This window comes from Argiope bruennichi, chromosome 5 (assembly GCF_947563725.1).
Source record: "Argiope bruennichi chromosome 5, qqArgBrue1.1, whole genome shotgun sequence".
Lineage (NCBI taxonomy): Eukaryota > Metazoa > Arthropoda > Arachnida > Araneae > Araneidae > Argiope > Argiope bruennichi.
In genome coordinates this window covers 53351011-53365671 of record NC_079155.1, presented here as the reverse complement: position 1 = coordinate 53365671, position 14661 = coordinate 53351011, and the positions used below count along the sequence as shown (strand labels likewise).

At 27.3% G+C, this 14661-nt stretch overlaps 1 protein-coding gene across 7 annotated transcripts; it reads left to right on the top strand.

Annotated features, from left to right (window-relative positions):
* The first annotated feature begins 2552 nt into the window (after positions 1–2552).
* LOC129969337 (zinc finger protein 26-like) lies at positions 2553–12167 on the top strand. Of its 7 annotated transcripts, none has more exons than XM_056083864.1 (4): positions 2553–2724; positions 5398–5464; positions 6673–6748; positions 10003–12167. In XM_056083864.1, exon 4 carries the CDS (start codon positions 10284–10286, stop codon positions 11988–11990), a length of 1707 nt encoding a protein of 568 aa, XP_055939839.1. In that variant the 5' UTR covers positions 2553–2724; positions 5398–5464; positions 6673–6748; positions 10003–10283; the 3' UTR covers positions 11991–12167. The 7 variants fall into 7 exon arrangements, with proteins under 7 accessions (XP_055939839.1, XP_055939840.1, XP_055939845.1 ...); XM_056083870.1 differs by lacking the exon at positions 2553–2724 and adding an exon at positions 2746–2796; XM_056083871.1 differs by lacking the exon at positions 2553–2724 and adding an exon at positions 2864–2882.
* The last annotated feature ends 2494 nt before the right edge of the window (positions 12168–14661 follow it).

Genomic DNA, 14661 nt, shown 5'->3' with positions numbered 1-14661 from the left:
CAAAATCCTGGGAATAAGAAAAATAAAAAAAAAAAAGGCAAAAACTTGTTGAAACAAATGGAATTTCACATTTACTTGAAAGAATTAAAATATCATTACTAGTTTCTGACAGGCTAATCAAGTTAAACTGTGTTGCTTTTTGATTAAGTTTGAATCATCAAGCAGAAAGTGTTAAAAAATTTATTGTTGGTTGTTGATGTTTTTCCACTCAATTTATTTGTACAAAAGTGAGTGGTGAGTGCTTATGATGTACAAATTAATCATTTCTTTTATTCAAGGATAGCAATTCTAAAATAAGTATGGTTGTCATCAATATTTATATTATTTTTATGCAGATTTGTAATGGCAAGATTGTGAAGTACATGTTGTCGAACTGACAATTAACTCATTCAAATTTAAAGAGTTGTTAAATTCATTGTTTATAAAAAGTTTTAGATATGAGATACAAATGAGCTAATTCACTTCCACAATAATAAAATATTATAAAAAATTATTGCATGAATATTTATTTTGGCAAAAAAGGCTCTTGTTTTTCATAAGAATTCTTCATTATTCATATACAATTTTCACTGACTTTTGTTTATAATTTGAATTTTCTGATTTGCAGCATATATTCTGAATGTATATATTCTTCTTATATGTATATATTCTGACATTTATAACAATAAATTTATATCTTTTTTAACAAAATATATGTAAAAATTTAATATTCTGATAGTTAATAAAAGAAAATTTTTCCATATTTGCTTTTCGATGGAAATAAAAGCATACCACAGAATAAGTATTTTTTACTTTTATTCCGCTTTGAGGGAAAAAAATTATCTCAAACACTACTGAATATGTAGACAGCTAATACATATTTAAATATTGACACCAAAAACAATCTTAGTATTTTTTTTTAAATATAATATATTGTGGAAGTTTAAAACCTATTTGTTTAAAAATAAATGCTGAAAGTCTAATAACAATCTTAAAGAGAAGTTTGTAATATATGCTATAAACTTCATGCAAACAATTATATGGGATTGCCAGAGATATCATTGCAATTTAAATAACCTTTGGAAATTGAAATATTTTGTGTAAATGAAAATTATTTACTAATATGAAAGTCATAATACTTGTAAGCAAGATTTTATACACTACATTTTCTCCTCTTTTATTATATTAAAAATACAGGATACTACAATTTTTGTTAAATTCATTGTTTAGAAGAAACTTCAATGAACTCCTCACTTGCGAAATCAGTTTGCAGCAGTTTGTTATTTCTATTGTTTATGTATATACTCTATAATTATATAAAAAATGTTTAAATATTTCCATAAGTAAATGAACTAATTTAAGGTTAATATGCATTTTTTTCAAAAATTTAATTCAGATAGACCTTTTGTAAAAGTTTAATTCATTGGAAAACTATTCAAAGCACAGCTAATATGCATATTCTCAATTCAAAAGAGAGCAAATGCTCAAATGTTTTATTACATAATAATAGAGTGGAAATTTAAAATATACTTGGTTAATAATGTATAGTCAGAGAAACAATCCTACGAAAAGCTATAATATCATGTAAGCAAATCGGTGAGATTATCACTAGGCAATATCACCTTCGTTTTCTCGTTTGATCCTTGTACACATCTGGGAAAGAAACAAAATAACAACAAAAACACGAAACAGCGCCACCCATCAGCTGATAATCATGTGATATATATAGACCAATGAAGATCCATTTCCGGTTGAAAAAGGCAGAAAAAGCTGATTGTCGTAACCTTGATGCTTAGTCGTGAAATTACCGTTCGTGAATACCAATGATCATTGGTTGATGATTAATCGTTGATCATGGGTTGAACGATCCGATGTTTAGCAACCGGTTTGGTGAATACGGCCGTTACTACCGGGAGTAAAAACCATAAAATGAAGTCGCAGTTTGTTATCGTCATCATCTTTGACGATCTATGCTTTTTTTTTTTGCATGTGTTATTCATTAATTTTTTAAAAGAAATTATAAATTTAAGAAATTTATTTTTAGTTTCATTAAAAAGTTAAAATTAATTGACTATGAGTTATTTTATTGTTTGAATTAATCACATGATTATAAATTAAATTGGAAAAAACTGAGTATCAAAATTTCTATCTCGAATTAAATCATCGAAATCTTCTGCCCGGCGTGTAAAATTTCAACTTATTCTGACTTTCCAATTATTTTTTTAAAAGAAAAAAAAGTCCTCATTAAATTTACAGTAATATCACTCATCCATTTGGCTTAACTACTGTTGGCTTCATCTCGCTCTCCGGTATTTTTTTTTTTTTTTTTGTTAAAATAAGTATTATTTACTTAAGAAGTGACCTATTTTTACATTTTATAAAGATATATACGAACCCTCAATCCTTACGCATGCGCAGAAAAGAGGACAACTTCGTCACTTTTACTTATTATACGAACCCTCAAGCATAGCCACGCCTCCTCCAGGATGATTGACACGGGCAACTTCGTCACCGGTCTGGATAGTTTTCCTACCGGGAGGGTCGTTCTCATTTTATAACCTCGGTAGGACAACTCCGTCACTTTTGGCAACGTGCCAATAGACTTACTACCGGGAGTAAAAACCAAATTTCATAAGGAAATATATTTGTATGGGCCGATTTTCTGGTTTTCGATATCGAAAAAGATTTATCTATTAACAATGGGGAAAACGCACGGGATGTTTATTAACATAACTTATTAAAGAAGTAAGTTCTCACGTTGCTGTATGCTGTCGCACTTCAGTATTGCTTAGTGAAGTATCAACCTGAAACTGACATGTAATTGAAATAATGATGTAAATTAGGAAATTTAAAACTGAAAATATAGATGCAACATAATCACAAAATTTAAATGTGTATTAATGGTAAATGTGAGAATTTTATTGAGTGTCTATTACCTATACCTATTGAGTACCTAGAGCAGAAGTTTTCAACCAAACGTATGTTTCCGTGAAAAAGCAGTCAGTAGAAGCAGGTTTTTGTATAATTACTTGAAAGCCTCTCGTACTTATTAAAATTAATTTCTTGAACTAAAACGACCAGCAAAATGATAATTACGAGTTGTATTCGCCACAAATTATTGAAGGTTTATGCTTTTTATGGAAAGTTTTATTTATAATATATAATGAAAAACTTAAATTTCTATATCTGCCTTCCTTTTAAAATTCAGAAAATCAAATTATCTGCTTCAGCAGTAGTGACTGAAAATAACTTGCATCTATTGGGGTTAAATGCAATATAATGATTTTAAAATTTATTTTAGTATATTATTTACATAATGTAAAATTTTATATTTTATGCTTTTTTTTTGGTATCGAAATATTTTATATATAAATCAGTAATTTTGGTTTGCACATGTAAATTTGCTTCTATGCATAACCATTTATATCTCACAGGGGCTTTTAAATATTATAAGAAAAATAATGTGAAGCATTTTGTAAGAAAAATAACATGAAGTATTTTTTTCTTATCCTTGATATATTATTTTTATATTGACATTGATTAATTTTTCAAAAAATCAATTATTGTGAAAAAAAACTTCAAAAACTGAGAGTTGAATTTTACATATTGATAAACTATACCTTTTTGTATAGAATAATAGAATTATTTGAAAAAATGCAAATAAATATGATATTTGCATTTTTATTCTACTTTTTATATAAACTTGAGATTGCTAATCATGCAGTTTTGGGTTTTCAATGATATTGATAAATAATGGTTTTACTATTAAAGTAAATTGAAAAAAGTTGGAAAAAAAAGATTTTTATTTCTTTTTGATAATAATTGAAATATGTATATGGTGAAGTAAAATATAATAAACATTCCTATGCAATCAAATCATTTAATTTTTCTTCTAAGAAAATTTTGTAATTGCTTGTAAAATGAATAAGAACAAAAGTTACAAAGCTCAATTAAAAAAATTCCTTTTAATGAAACTCAGTTTAAAACTTGTCAAATCTTACCAGTGGATATTGGTGATAATGGAATAGCTTTATCACATATGTTTCGCAATGAGTGGGGTCTTAATAATAATGATAATAATAATAATATATATATATATATATATATTCCTTTTCGTTTTTAATTTTAATGCTGTTATTGTTTTTATTGTTATTGTTTTTATTGTATTTTTACTTTGTGGTTTTTTTCTAATTTGTTATTTTGTATTTCCTTTCTGTTAAAATGGTATATCTCTTGAGCATAATTTCGGGGGATTTTCGGGTCACGAGGAATCATTATTAGACTTAATGTCTGTATGTCCTCACAGAAAAAATCCCTTTATTTGAATCCCTGCCTGAGGGTGACCCTTGAAAAAGTCTTCAGGCCGGATTCTTTTTTAATATTTTTTAATAATTTTTTTGGTTTAATTTTTATTTGGTTTTTGTTTTTCCTATTAACTTGATTCTAATACTTTTCTATCAATTCATCTGTGTTTTAGAAGTAGCTGCAATTGCGCTCTCTAAATACTATGAAGTTCCTTTTTGGTTTTAGTTTAAATAGGTAATAAATTTTAGTTGCGATTTCGAAACTGTTTTGTTTCGTTTTCAAACTTTTTCTTACTTTAGATTGGTTATATATATATATATATATATATATATTGATCTTTCTAAGCTGAAGAATATTTTTCTTTTTGCTTTCAAACTTGGTGATAAGAATAATTAAAGTTAGTTCAGTTTTTAAAGCTTATTTTTATAAGATTTATTTTAATTTTTATGGGAAGAAATTAATTATTGAAATTATTAAAATTATTGCATTTTTATTTAGAAGGAATATTAGCATTTTCTTTAAATTAACAATAAAATATTTTTTGTAATATTTGTGTGTAGTTTTTATTCTGCCAAATCACTTCTTCATTTATTTATATTAATTAACTGCTAATAAAAAGTCTGAAACTAATAGTATATTATAGTTGGAAATAAAATTTGTTCTAAATTTCTTATATTCTTATTCAGATTTTTTGTAGTTTTGAGCAAAATATAATCCTGAAGTTGTAAATAAATATAAAAGTTTAAGGTATTATTTAAGAAAAAAAAAAGAAAAGAAACTATTACAATAATAATTTTTATCAAATAATAGCTTTAATGATTATAATAATAATAAAAAAATTTATTCTTCTACACCTTTTGCACAAATAACAAAAATTTCTAAACATTTTTTTTTTAACCTTTGGTTATCAAAGTTCTACAGTTAAATTTACCAGTTATTAATTTTAATCATTTCATAAAAGGAATTCTTTCTCAAAATTAGCTTCCCAATAATTCTCTAAATAATAATTATTAATGATAAAATTTTTGAAAAAAAAATTCCATTAATGCTTAAATTTGTTATCTTTATTTGTTATCTATTATTTTTCTAATAATAGATTTTTTTTTTTTTTAGTTAAAAAAGAGGACAGCTGAAATGCTCTGAGATCATATACTTTTATGATTGAAAAAAAAAATATTGGGTACTTAAATTTTTATTTTATTTTCTTAAAATATCTATTAGAGCTAAAGTTACTCTAAATTCTTCAATATGTTTGCAGTGCACAAGAAGCAAACTGCAATATTATGTAGGAATATTGATTATTTTTCCATCATTAATATTGAAGCAGAAGTTTAAGTGCTGAACTTGTATTGCATATACAGCAGAAATTAAGAATTTTATTAATTAATTATATATATTTTGCTTTTTGACTGTTTATTTGCATGTTTTTATTAGTCAAACAAGAGATCTTTAAAATAAAAGGCTGTATACATTTTACTTTAAAAAAGAATTTGAATTAAAATGCTTACAAAAGTTAGTTTTTCAAAAGTATGTATTTAAATAGTTGCAGTAATAACAAGAAGGATCATGGTTTGCTATACACACACATTTCATCTTTTTTTTTTTTTTTTTTTTTTTCAGTTCTTTAAATTTTAAGTGCAACATCTCCAACATTGTTAATCTTTTCTTTGATAAATTTTTTGTTTCATATATTTTTTAAAACCACTTATTTCAATTTTTAATGATAAGCTTAAAATGGCTACAAGATTGCTTTGAAACAAACTGAATAGCCCAAAATAGTGAAGCAGCAATTTATTGTTTGTTACATTTCGTTTAAATCCTTCTTTTTTCTTTTTCTTTTTTCTTCTTTTTTTAGATCGATCTTTAAAAAGATCGTTAAAGAGATGAGCAGTTTCAAATTAGGGAAATGTAAGTGAAGCAGAATGCAATTTCTTAGAATAGTACTTTTTATATTTTACTAAAAAATGTAAAGTAGAAGTTTTAAGTGTGCACTTATATTACTAATATACTAGGGAATAAAGAATTTTTACTGACTGATTATGTAATCTCTGAAAAGTATTCTAAAATTATTAAATAAATCTATAAAAATTTCTTTGGGTTGATTTTCTTTTAATAAATTTTTGATTGAGTATAAATACAAATCACCCAAAATATTCTTTATTTTAATTATGAAAACATTATATATATATTCACGATTTTGCCAAATTGTCTGACATTAAAGCTGTGTTGTTTTAAATGTTTTACTTATGTCCTGTTCATTAAGCAGGTACTTTCATATCACTCCATCTAGTACTGTTTAAAGGATTTTTGATGGTTTCTGCTATTATAGCAGTTATTTAATTAAAGATATAATGTATCAAGTATTAGTATTTAATTTATCTTATGTAGGTTCCTGTACAGATTTCCAACAAGGCATAGTAGGAAGCTGCTTAGAACTGCTGGATAGACTAGAGGCTACAAGCAGGTCAGTTAAAAAATCTTATTTCCCTAGTTTTCAAATAAATTTGTAAACGATATAAAGATATGCAATACACAATATAATGAGAATATTAATATTTTGTTAAGCATTGTTGGTTCTGTTCTTATCTGTTAAATTTCATTTATTATCAGAACATTTATGAATCCCGAACGTCTTCAAATGATTTTATGTATAAACATGGGGATGGAGAAATTCCAAGTCATAATTAATACATAAATAAAACACATTTCTGAATAAAGTTATTACTAAAGTAAAAAAATTAACCTAAAAGAAATGATTAACATGTCAATTAAATTAAAAAAAATATTGAAATGGGAAAGTACCTTGACGAGTTTATTAATGAAGCTTCTTAATGAGGATCACTTAGGGATGTAGAATTCTTAAATCTGTAATTGTACAGAATAATGGGAAAATATGTAAGATACTAAAAGAGTGGCATTTATTTCCTTCCTCAAGTTTTGAAAATCATTTGAACAATTTTACATTTCTTTAAAATATTAAAAAATATATAATTTTTTTGAAAGTAGAAATTTTTTAATATTTCTTTTGGCTACATAAGAGAGATTTTTAAATAGTATTTCTATTAATTATTTTCTCAATTCTTAAAATCATCTTATCATTTAAGGGCCCCCACCATCCCTTTCTCAAAATATGAATTTTTTTTATTCTTAATTTATATTGATTATTATTATTTAGATTTGTAGTTCATTGTTATTTAGATTTGTAATTTATGTTGGTTGTCATTATTTAGATTTTGGCATGATCTTAAAATGAAAATGTGATTTAGAAGCTTTATTTTTAAATTTTTGTACATATTTATCGAAACTCTTTGACTTTTCTTTTATTAAAGTTAAAATTAACTAATAAGCATGATGACTAATAATCATGACCCTTTCAAGTCAAAATTGTCTTTTTCAATCTAATTGAACCAACTGAGTGGCATGCAGTTTTAGAATAGGTCTATAAAAATCTTCCATTTAATGCTAAAGTGTTTCTTTTTTAACCATAGAAACGTGTATTGATAAAATCACAATGTGTACTTAGTTTTATATTAACTAAGCAGTTGATATTTTTGTACAATAAATGAGTAATAAGAAGCAGAGTAATGATCCAAAAATGCATTTCTGTTTTTTCATTTTAAAGAAAAATGTTATAATTTATTTTTAAAAAATCTTTTTATTTTTCTGCATTTATTAGATAGCTTTCTTTAGTTTTTCTATATTTGTTGTCAAGAATATGCCAAAGATTCCAAATAGAATTTAACAATAAAGCTGTTTTATCAATTCAAATCAACTTGTAATACAAACAAACTGAAACTCGATCACAGCTTGTGGGACTTGGCATTTATACATTTGAGTTTAATTCCAAAATAGTTCATTAAGAGTTGATAATAAAGATCTATAAGTTCTGAATACATAAATAGTTCTTCTAATATCTGTAAATTCAATGACAAGAATAACTTCAAATTAAAATTTGTAGCCTTTGTGCTTTACATTCAGACATTCATGTTGTCTGGTGCTAGATTTCAGAAACACAGTGATTGTAGTTAAGATTTTTTTGTTTGATATAGATGATGATATTATTAATGTGTGATTATTGTTTTTCATGCTTAAGAACATTGCAATTTGTGTTGTTTTTGTAATTGCTTTTCTTAGAAGAGTTAAATAAATTTAAGATTTATTTTTTGTGGTTCTGTAAATGTGAGAACTATGTGGATTGTTAACAAGTACTGCATTCCTTTTAGAGGATAAACTTAGTACTTTTTTCTTGTTATATATTTCTTTTTGATTCTAGACATTTAATTTCGAATCGATACTTCTCACTCTAAATTTTTTTTACCTGATCATTGCTGTCAAATGTTGTTCCTGGGATTAGTTTTTTTAAAATCTATTTTATTTGTAATATCTTGGGATGGAAAAGAGAAATTAAATTTTTTATAAGCCAATGTAAACCACTAAATTTTTTATGAACCAATGTATTGAACTTGTACTGCAATCATATCCCTTTATACCAATAAAGGAATAATTTTAGCTAGCATTACTGTTACAAAAGAAAATAGAGTTTATTGTATTGGTTTTTAATTACTGTATCCTAAAAATATTGTCTTATTAGCATTGTTTTTGCAAAAGAAAATTTAATTCATTTCTACTCTGAATTTCTCTAAACAATTACTTAACATCGTATCTTTCCCCATTTTTTGAGACGAATCTTTTTAATGATTATTACAGTGTGCTATATCTTTTAATTCATTGACCATTGGAAATGGTCTCCCAGCAAATTTCTCACATATTCCCTAATAAGGGTGTTATACCCCCTTCCTTCTTAGGTCGAAGAGTATTCAGATTTTTATTTTCAGAGTTTTGCAATGACTTGCTTTATATTTTTGTTTAGTATAGTGAAGAAAAATGTAGTTTCAAAGAAAGTTTATGTAGTTATGTGGAAATATATAATTTATTAAAAAAAAATCTATTCTGCATTTTGAACACTTTTTATCAATTGATAAATAAAAATTCAGCATAGAATTGTAATTTTTTGGAAACAAGATAAATTGGTTGCTACTGCTATAATAAATTTAAGTTAAACTGTTTAGCTATTTAGTTTAGCTAGACTGTCACTAAATTTTATATAGCTGAATGGTTGCATTTATATGCATGTGAATATACTGGTTGACAGACAGTCAACTCTTGGATGAATTTAATTTTATATGTGTCTTCCTTTTATACGATAAAACACTGTACCAAGTTTTATTTATCTAATTCTTTACAAATTATAGCTGTTCACTTGTATTTGGGCAGATAGAAAAACATAGGAACTGTGAATAAATTTTGTTTATGATTTGACATAAATCTACAAATTTACTATTAAAACCACATGCCAAATTTTATCCATTTAGCTCAAAGCATTTTCAAGCTATTATATTCGCAAACAGATGGGCAATTAAAGTGGTTTTCAGCATTAAGATGGCATGAAATATGGAGAGTCATTAAAACTGCAATGTCTTTTTTTTTTTTTTTTTTTTTTGACAATTACAACATTTTCTCTTTGTATTTGAGAAAGTGACTTTATGTGGAATGGAGTATCATATAACTTGTATTTTAACATTTATCTATCTTTTAAATTGATAGATAGATAAACTCTCTTAAAATCTGAAAAATATAATAAAGTGTAAAGTTAAACTGTTGGGTTGTGAAAAATATCTGTTTGTTTTGAGTATTACTAAAGTATAATTTGTCTTTCAGATAAGAAGACATCTGAGGGCTTGGTGAAAGAAGCATATTTTGTTCTTGAAAATTCATCGTTCACCTTATAGAGATTCTTTATTAAAATCACAATTATTTTGCTAAATATGACAAACCTGCTGATATACTATAACTTAGTAATAATAAAAAAATTAATAACTTAAACTAATAAAAATTATTTTTCACTTTTTTTGAAAAAAGATATTTATTTAATTCAATTATAAAATTTAAATATTCGTCTACTAAATTTGATTTTTTTCTTCTGGATTATTAATAAGAATATGATTAACGTAAATAATTATTTATTGCTTTTTATACCACTAAATGCTGTTTCGAATGATAGTCCTGGAACAAATGATGTGCAAAAGTCTACAACGAACAGTAGTCCTGAAACAAATGATGTGCATAAATCTACAACCAATAGAAGTCCTGGAATAAATGATGTGCAAAAGTCTACAATCTATAGTAGTCCTGGAACAAATGATGTGCAAAAGTCTACAACCAATAGTAATCCTGGAATAAATAATGTGCAAACGTCTATAATGAGTAGTTATCCTGGAACAAATGATGTGCGAAAGTCTACAACGAATAGTAATCCTGTAAGAATTAATGTGAAGATGTCTACTACGAATATTAATCCTGGAACAAAAAATGTGCAAACATCTATAATGAATAGTAATCTTGGAGCAAATAATGTGCAATTTTCTTCTGCTACGAATAATAGTTCGGAAACAAATGATGCGCAAAAGTCTGTGGCGAATATTTCGGAAACAAATGATGCGGAAAAACCTGCCTTGAATAACAGTCCTGAAACAAATGATATGCAAAGACCTTCCACGAATAGCAGTTCAGAAACAAGTACTAAAGCATTAAGTCTAAAGCACCAAGACAAAGATCACATTTTTAATAAAGAAAGACGTTATGTTTGCGACGTGTGTGGTAAAGCGTTTCGACAAAAAGTTCATTTACAGCAGCATATTCCAACTCATTCGAAAGAAAAACCTTTCCCATGTCCTATATGTAAAAAATCATTTTCTCGGAACGAACTTCTAAAGGAGCATAATTACATTCATTTACGTTTGAGGCCTTTTGTCTGCGATTTATGCGGCAAAGCGTATGCTAGAAGAGACAATTTGCAACTTCATTCTATTACTCACTTGGGTGATGACCTTAATGTAGAAAAAGGATGTAAAACATTTCCCAAGACAAATGCTTGGTCAATACAACATCTTATTGACAGAAATGAGACATCTTACATTTGTGATGTATGCGGTATGGTATTTTCGCGGAAAGGTCAATTCATTAAACATTCCCGGACTCATGCTCGCAGAAAGCCTTTCGAATGTTGTGTGTGTGGCAAATCATTTTCTGGAAAAAGTTACCTGCATAAACACTATCTTAAACACCCAAATGCTAAACTGTCTGATATGGGTGATGGTGCATCTTCTCAGACAAACGATTCACCAGAGCATGATCTTATTAACAGTAGCGAGAATCGTGAGTGTGATATGTTTGACCATGAGTATTCAAGAAGTGATCACTTAAACGACCATCACCGTACCCATGCAAATGATAGTACCCATGCAAATGATCAGCACATTCATGCAGAAGAAACGCGTTTTACATGTGATGTGTGCGGCAAGTCATTTTCCCGTAAGTCCTATTTGAAAGAGCATTCTCATCTTCACTCAAAGGAAAAACACTTTGTGTGCGATGTTTGTAACAAAGCATTTTCGCTGCGGAGTCATTTAAAAAAACACTCTGCCATTCATAATAAAACGAAAATGTTCACTTGCAATATATGCAACAAAAATTTTTCAAAACTCTTCTATTTAGAATCACATTATCGGATTCATACTGGCGAAAAACCGTTTGTGTGTGCTGTATGCAACAGAGGCTTCACCCGAAGCTCTACATTGAAAAAGCATTGCCTTGCTCACAATAAAAAAAAATCAGTCGACGAAGATGCTTCGGACATGAAAGGTTAGCCATGCTCCTTTTGTCCGAAAAGTTTTACAAAGTTCTTCAATTTGCGAACGCATTATCGAACTCACACTGGTGAAAAACCTTTTGCGTGCCATGTGTGCAGTAAGGTGTTTACTCGAAATAGCACTTTGAAAAGACATTCTCTCATTCATTCTAATGAAATATCACCTGAAATGCCTGCGCCAGAAAGAGAAAATAGTTATTAAAATCTTGAGGCACTGAAAAAGATTTGATATGTTATTTTTAATAATCATAGTAAATAATTTCTTATTATTTATTGGTTTGGCAACCAAATAATTACGGATTTCACTCGTACACGGAAATAAATGTTGTTGTACATATCTTTATGTATTCGGAAAATAAAACCCATATTTTAGTTATCCCTATTATGATCATTATATTACAACTAGCATTTATTAAAGCTTTTTTATTGTTCTAGTATGCTACTTTGTTGGCGTGGATTGAAGAATGAAAAGATAAAAATATATATTTTTTTTCGCGTTTTTCATTTTTACTTCCACTGAGGAAAAGATGCAACGAAAATTCGTTGAAAGTTATTCGCCGCGCATGGAACTTAAGCCTTCATAATTAATTTCCGAAGTTTTATATTAATAATTTCTTTCTCTTAACTATCTGGTCATCTAGTTGATGTTGATTAATGCAGTAATCAGTGCAAATCATTATTTCTGGTATGTTTGCTGGTTCTTTGTAGAGCAAAGCATTTTGATCTAGAGTTACCAGATTGGTTGTAGATATATTTTGGGACAAACAAATGTGCAAATCGAAAATTAATTTTTGAAATTTTATTAATAGTTTTAATTGAAACAAGGTGATTCTCTTAATGCTTTCACGAAACTGATTTTAACTCAGTTTTAAAATTAAAGAAAAGTCCTTTTAATGATATTTTAATTGTACAGTTGAAATTGAATTTTAGCAATTTCTTTTAAGAATACTTTCATTGTTGTATCTAATATTTGTATGATTTTCTTCCATTGTTGAAAGCTAAGAAAGAAAGGTCTCTGCTTTTTATGTGCGCAGTCTGCATGATGAATTCAATAGTCAAATTACGTTATCATAAAAGGCATTATACAAGATTCCATTAGGAAGGCTTGTGTAAATAATGAATTAACAAGTGTAAGGATTTCTTGATTGATGGAATCATGAAATCAAGTTATGCTTCAGAGATTTCATTGAAGTCAAATAAAACAAATACTTCAGGCGCACCAGCCAGTTGTTAAAGTCAATTAACTATTAGTATAATAAGTGAGAGCGCACAGATGTTCTGCGCTGCCATGTATTTAAAAGCAATTTTTTTACGAAAATAATTTCATAAATTAAAATACGCTCTTGTCAAATGCTTTGTCATCTACGATTTAATCATGAAACGCGATAAAAATTATCCATTTTTGAAACGCATGATTACTGAACATAAAAATGGATTGTTACAATAATTTCAATATAAAATGTCTTAGAGGAAATAAGGTAAGCCAACATTAATAGCATCCAAAGGCGATTTGGAGCATCAGAAGTTTATGCTATAAGCATGTTGGGATTGCAAGGGAATTATCTGCTTTGTAATTTATCACATTGTTCAACGATCAATTCAGTTTTGTATATTTAACAATTAACTTGACGAGGCAACAAAATTAAAGCTAATAATGAGGAAATATTATGTTTCACCATGGGAATCTGAGACCAAATTTTGGTCACTCGACAAAAATTATTAGGAACTACTATATCGTAGTTGATTTATTTTTCTAAATCTGTTATATTACCCTAATCTTGCTCTATTATATCGATATTTGTTTCATTTTTCCCCCCAAAATTTCTTGAATAATAAAAATTAAAATAATTATAATGATGTGAAATTGCTCTTGGGTAATTTTGTGGTCAGGAAAAATTATAATTAATTTTGAAATGGAATTATGACATGGCATGTAAAATGATAAAAAGTTCATAATATATAAATGATGATATATTATAGAATAAAATATCCGTAATTACTTAGTTGCCAAGCGTTTATATTTTAGGAGGTTTAAAATTTTATGGTGGTTTTGCATGAGATGGATTGTTTAATACATGCTTTTCTGTTTGTGCTTCCTTCTGCTGTAAAGAACTTCTGTAAAATTTGAAATCTACATTATAAAATTATAAAAAAAATTATATATTCTTTTTATATAAAATTCTATTGTTGATATATATATTCTTTAAGTTGTGATTGTTGGTTTGAACAAATTTGTAATTGAAGCGCTAAAATAAAATGCTGCTTTTTATTCTATTAATATTTTCCAACTCTGTGGGCATCATATTGGACAAGGTATTCCTTAAAATGCGGAGGTGGCAACATTGAGGGATAAAGGGTAATTTCCTCTCCTTCTGTGTTTCTTAACCCCCTTCCCCCATCTTCCGTCATCGGGGAAAATCTCCATCGTTTCGGAAAAAGAGATGCAGAGAACTAGTATCAAAAAATATGATAATTTAGGATTCTTCTTGAAGTTATTATAAATAATCGAAAAGGGGGAACTTTGCCCGAATTTGATGACTTTGTTTACAGCTTTTAAATCTACAGAATTTTAAACATCTGATTCAGTTGTTGTTCCTTTGGCGATGTGCCACTTGAAACCGCAATTCATCCACTTGTTTCTAGAGAGAAAATTATCGGTAATTTCAAAA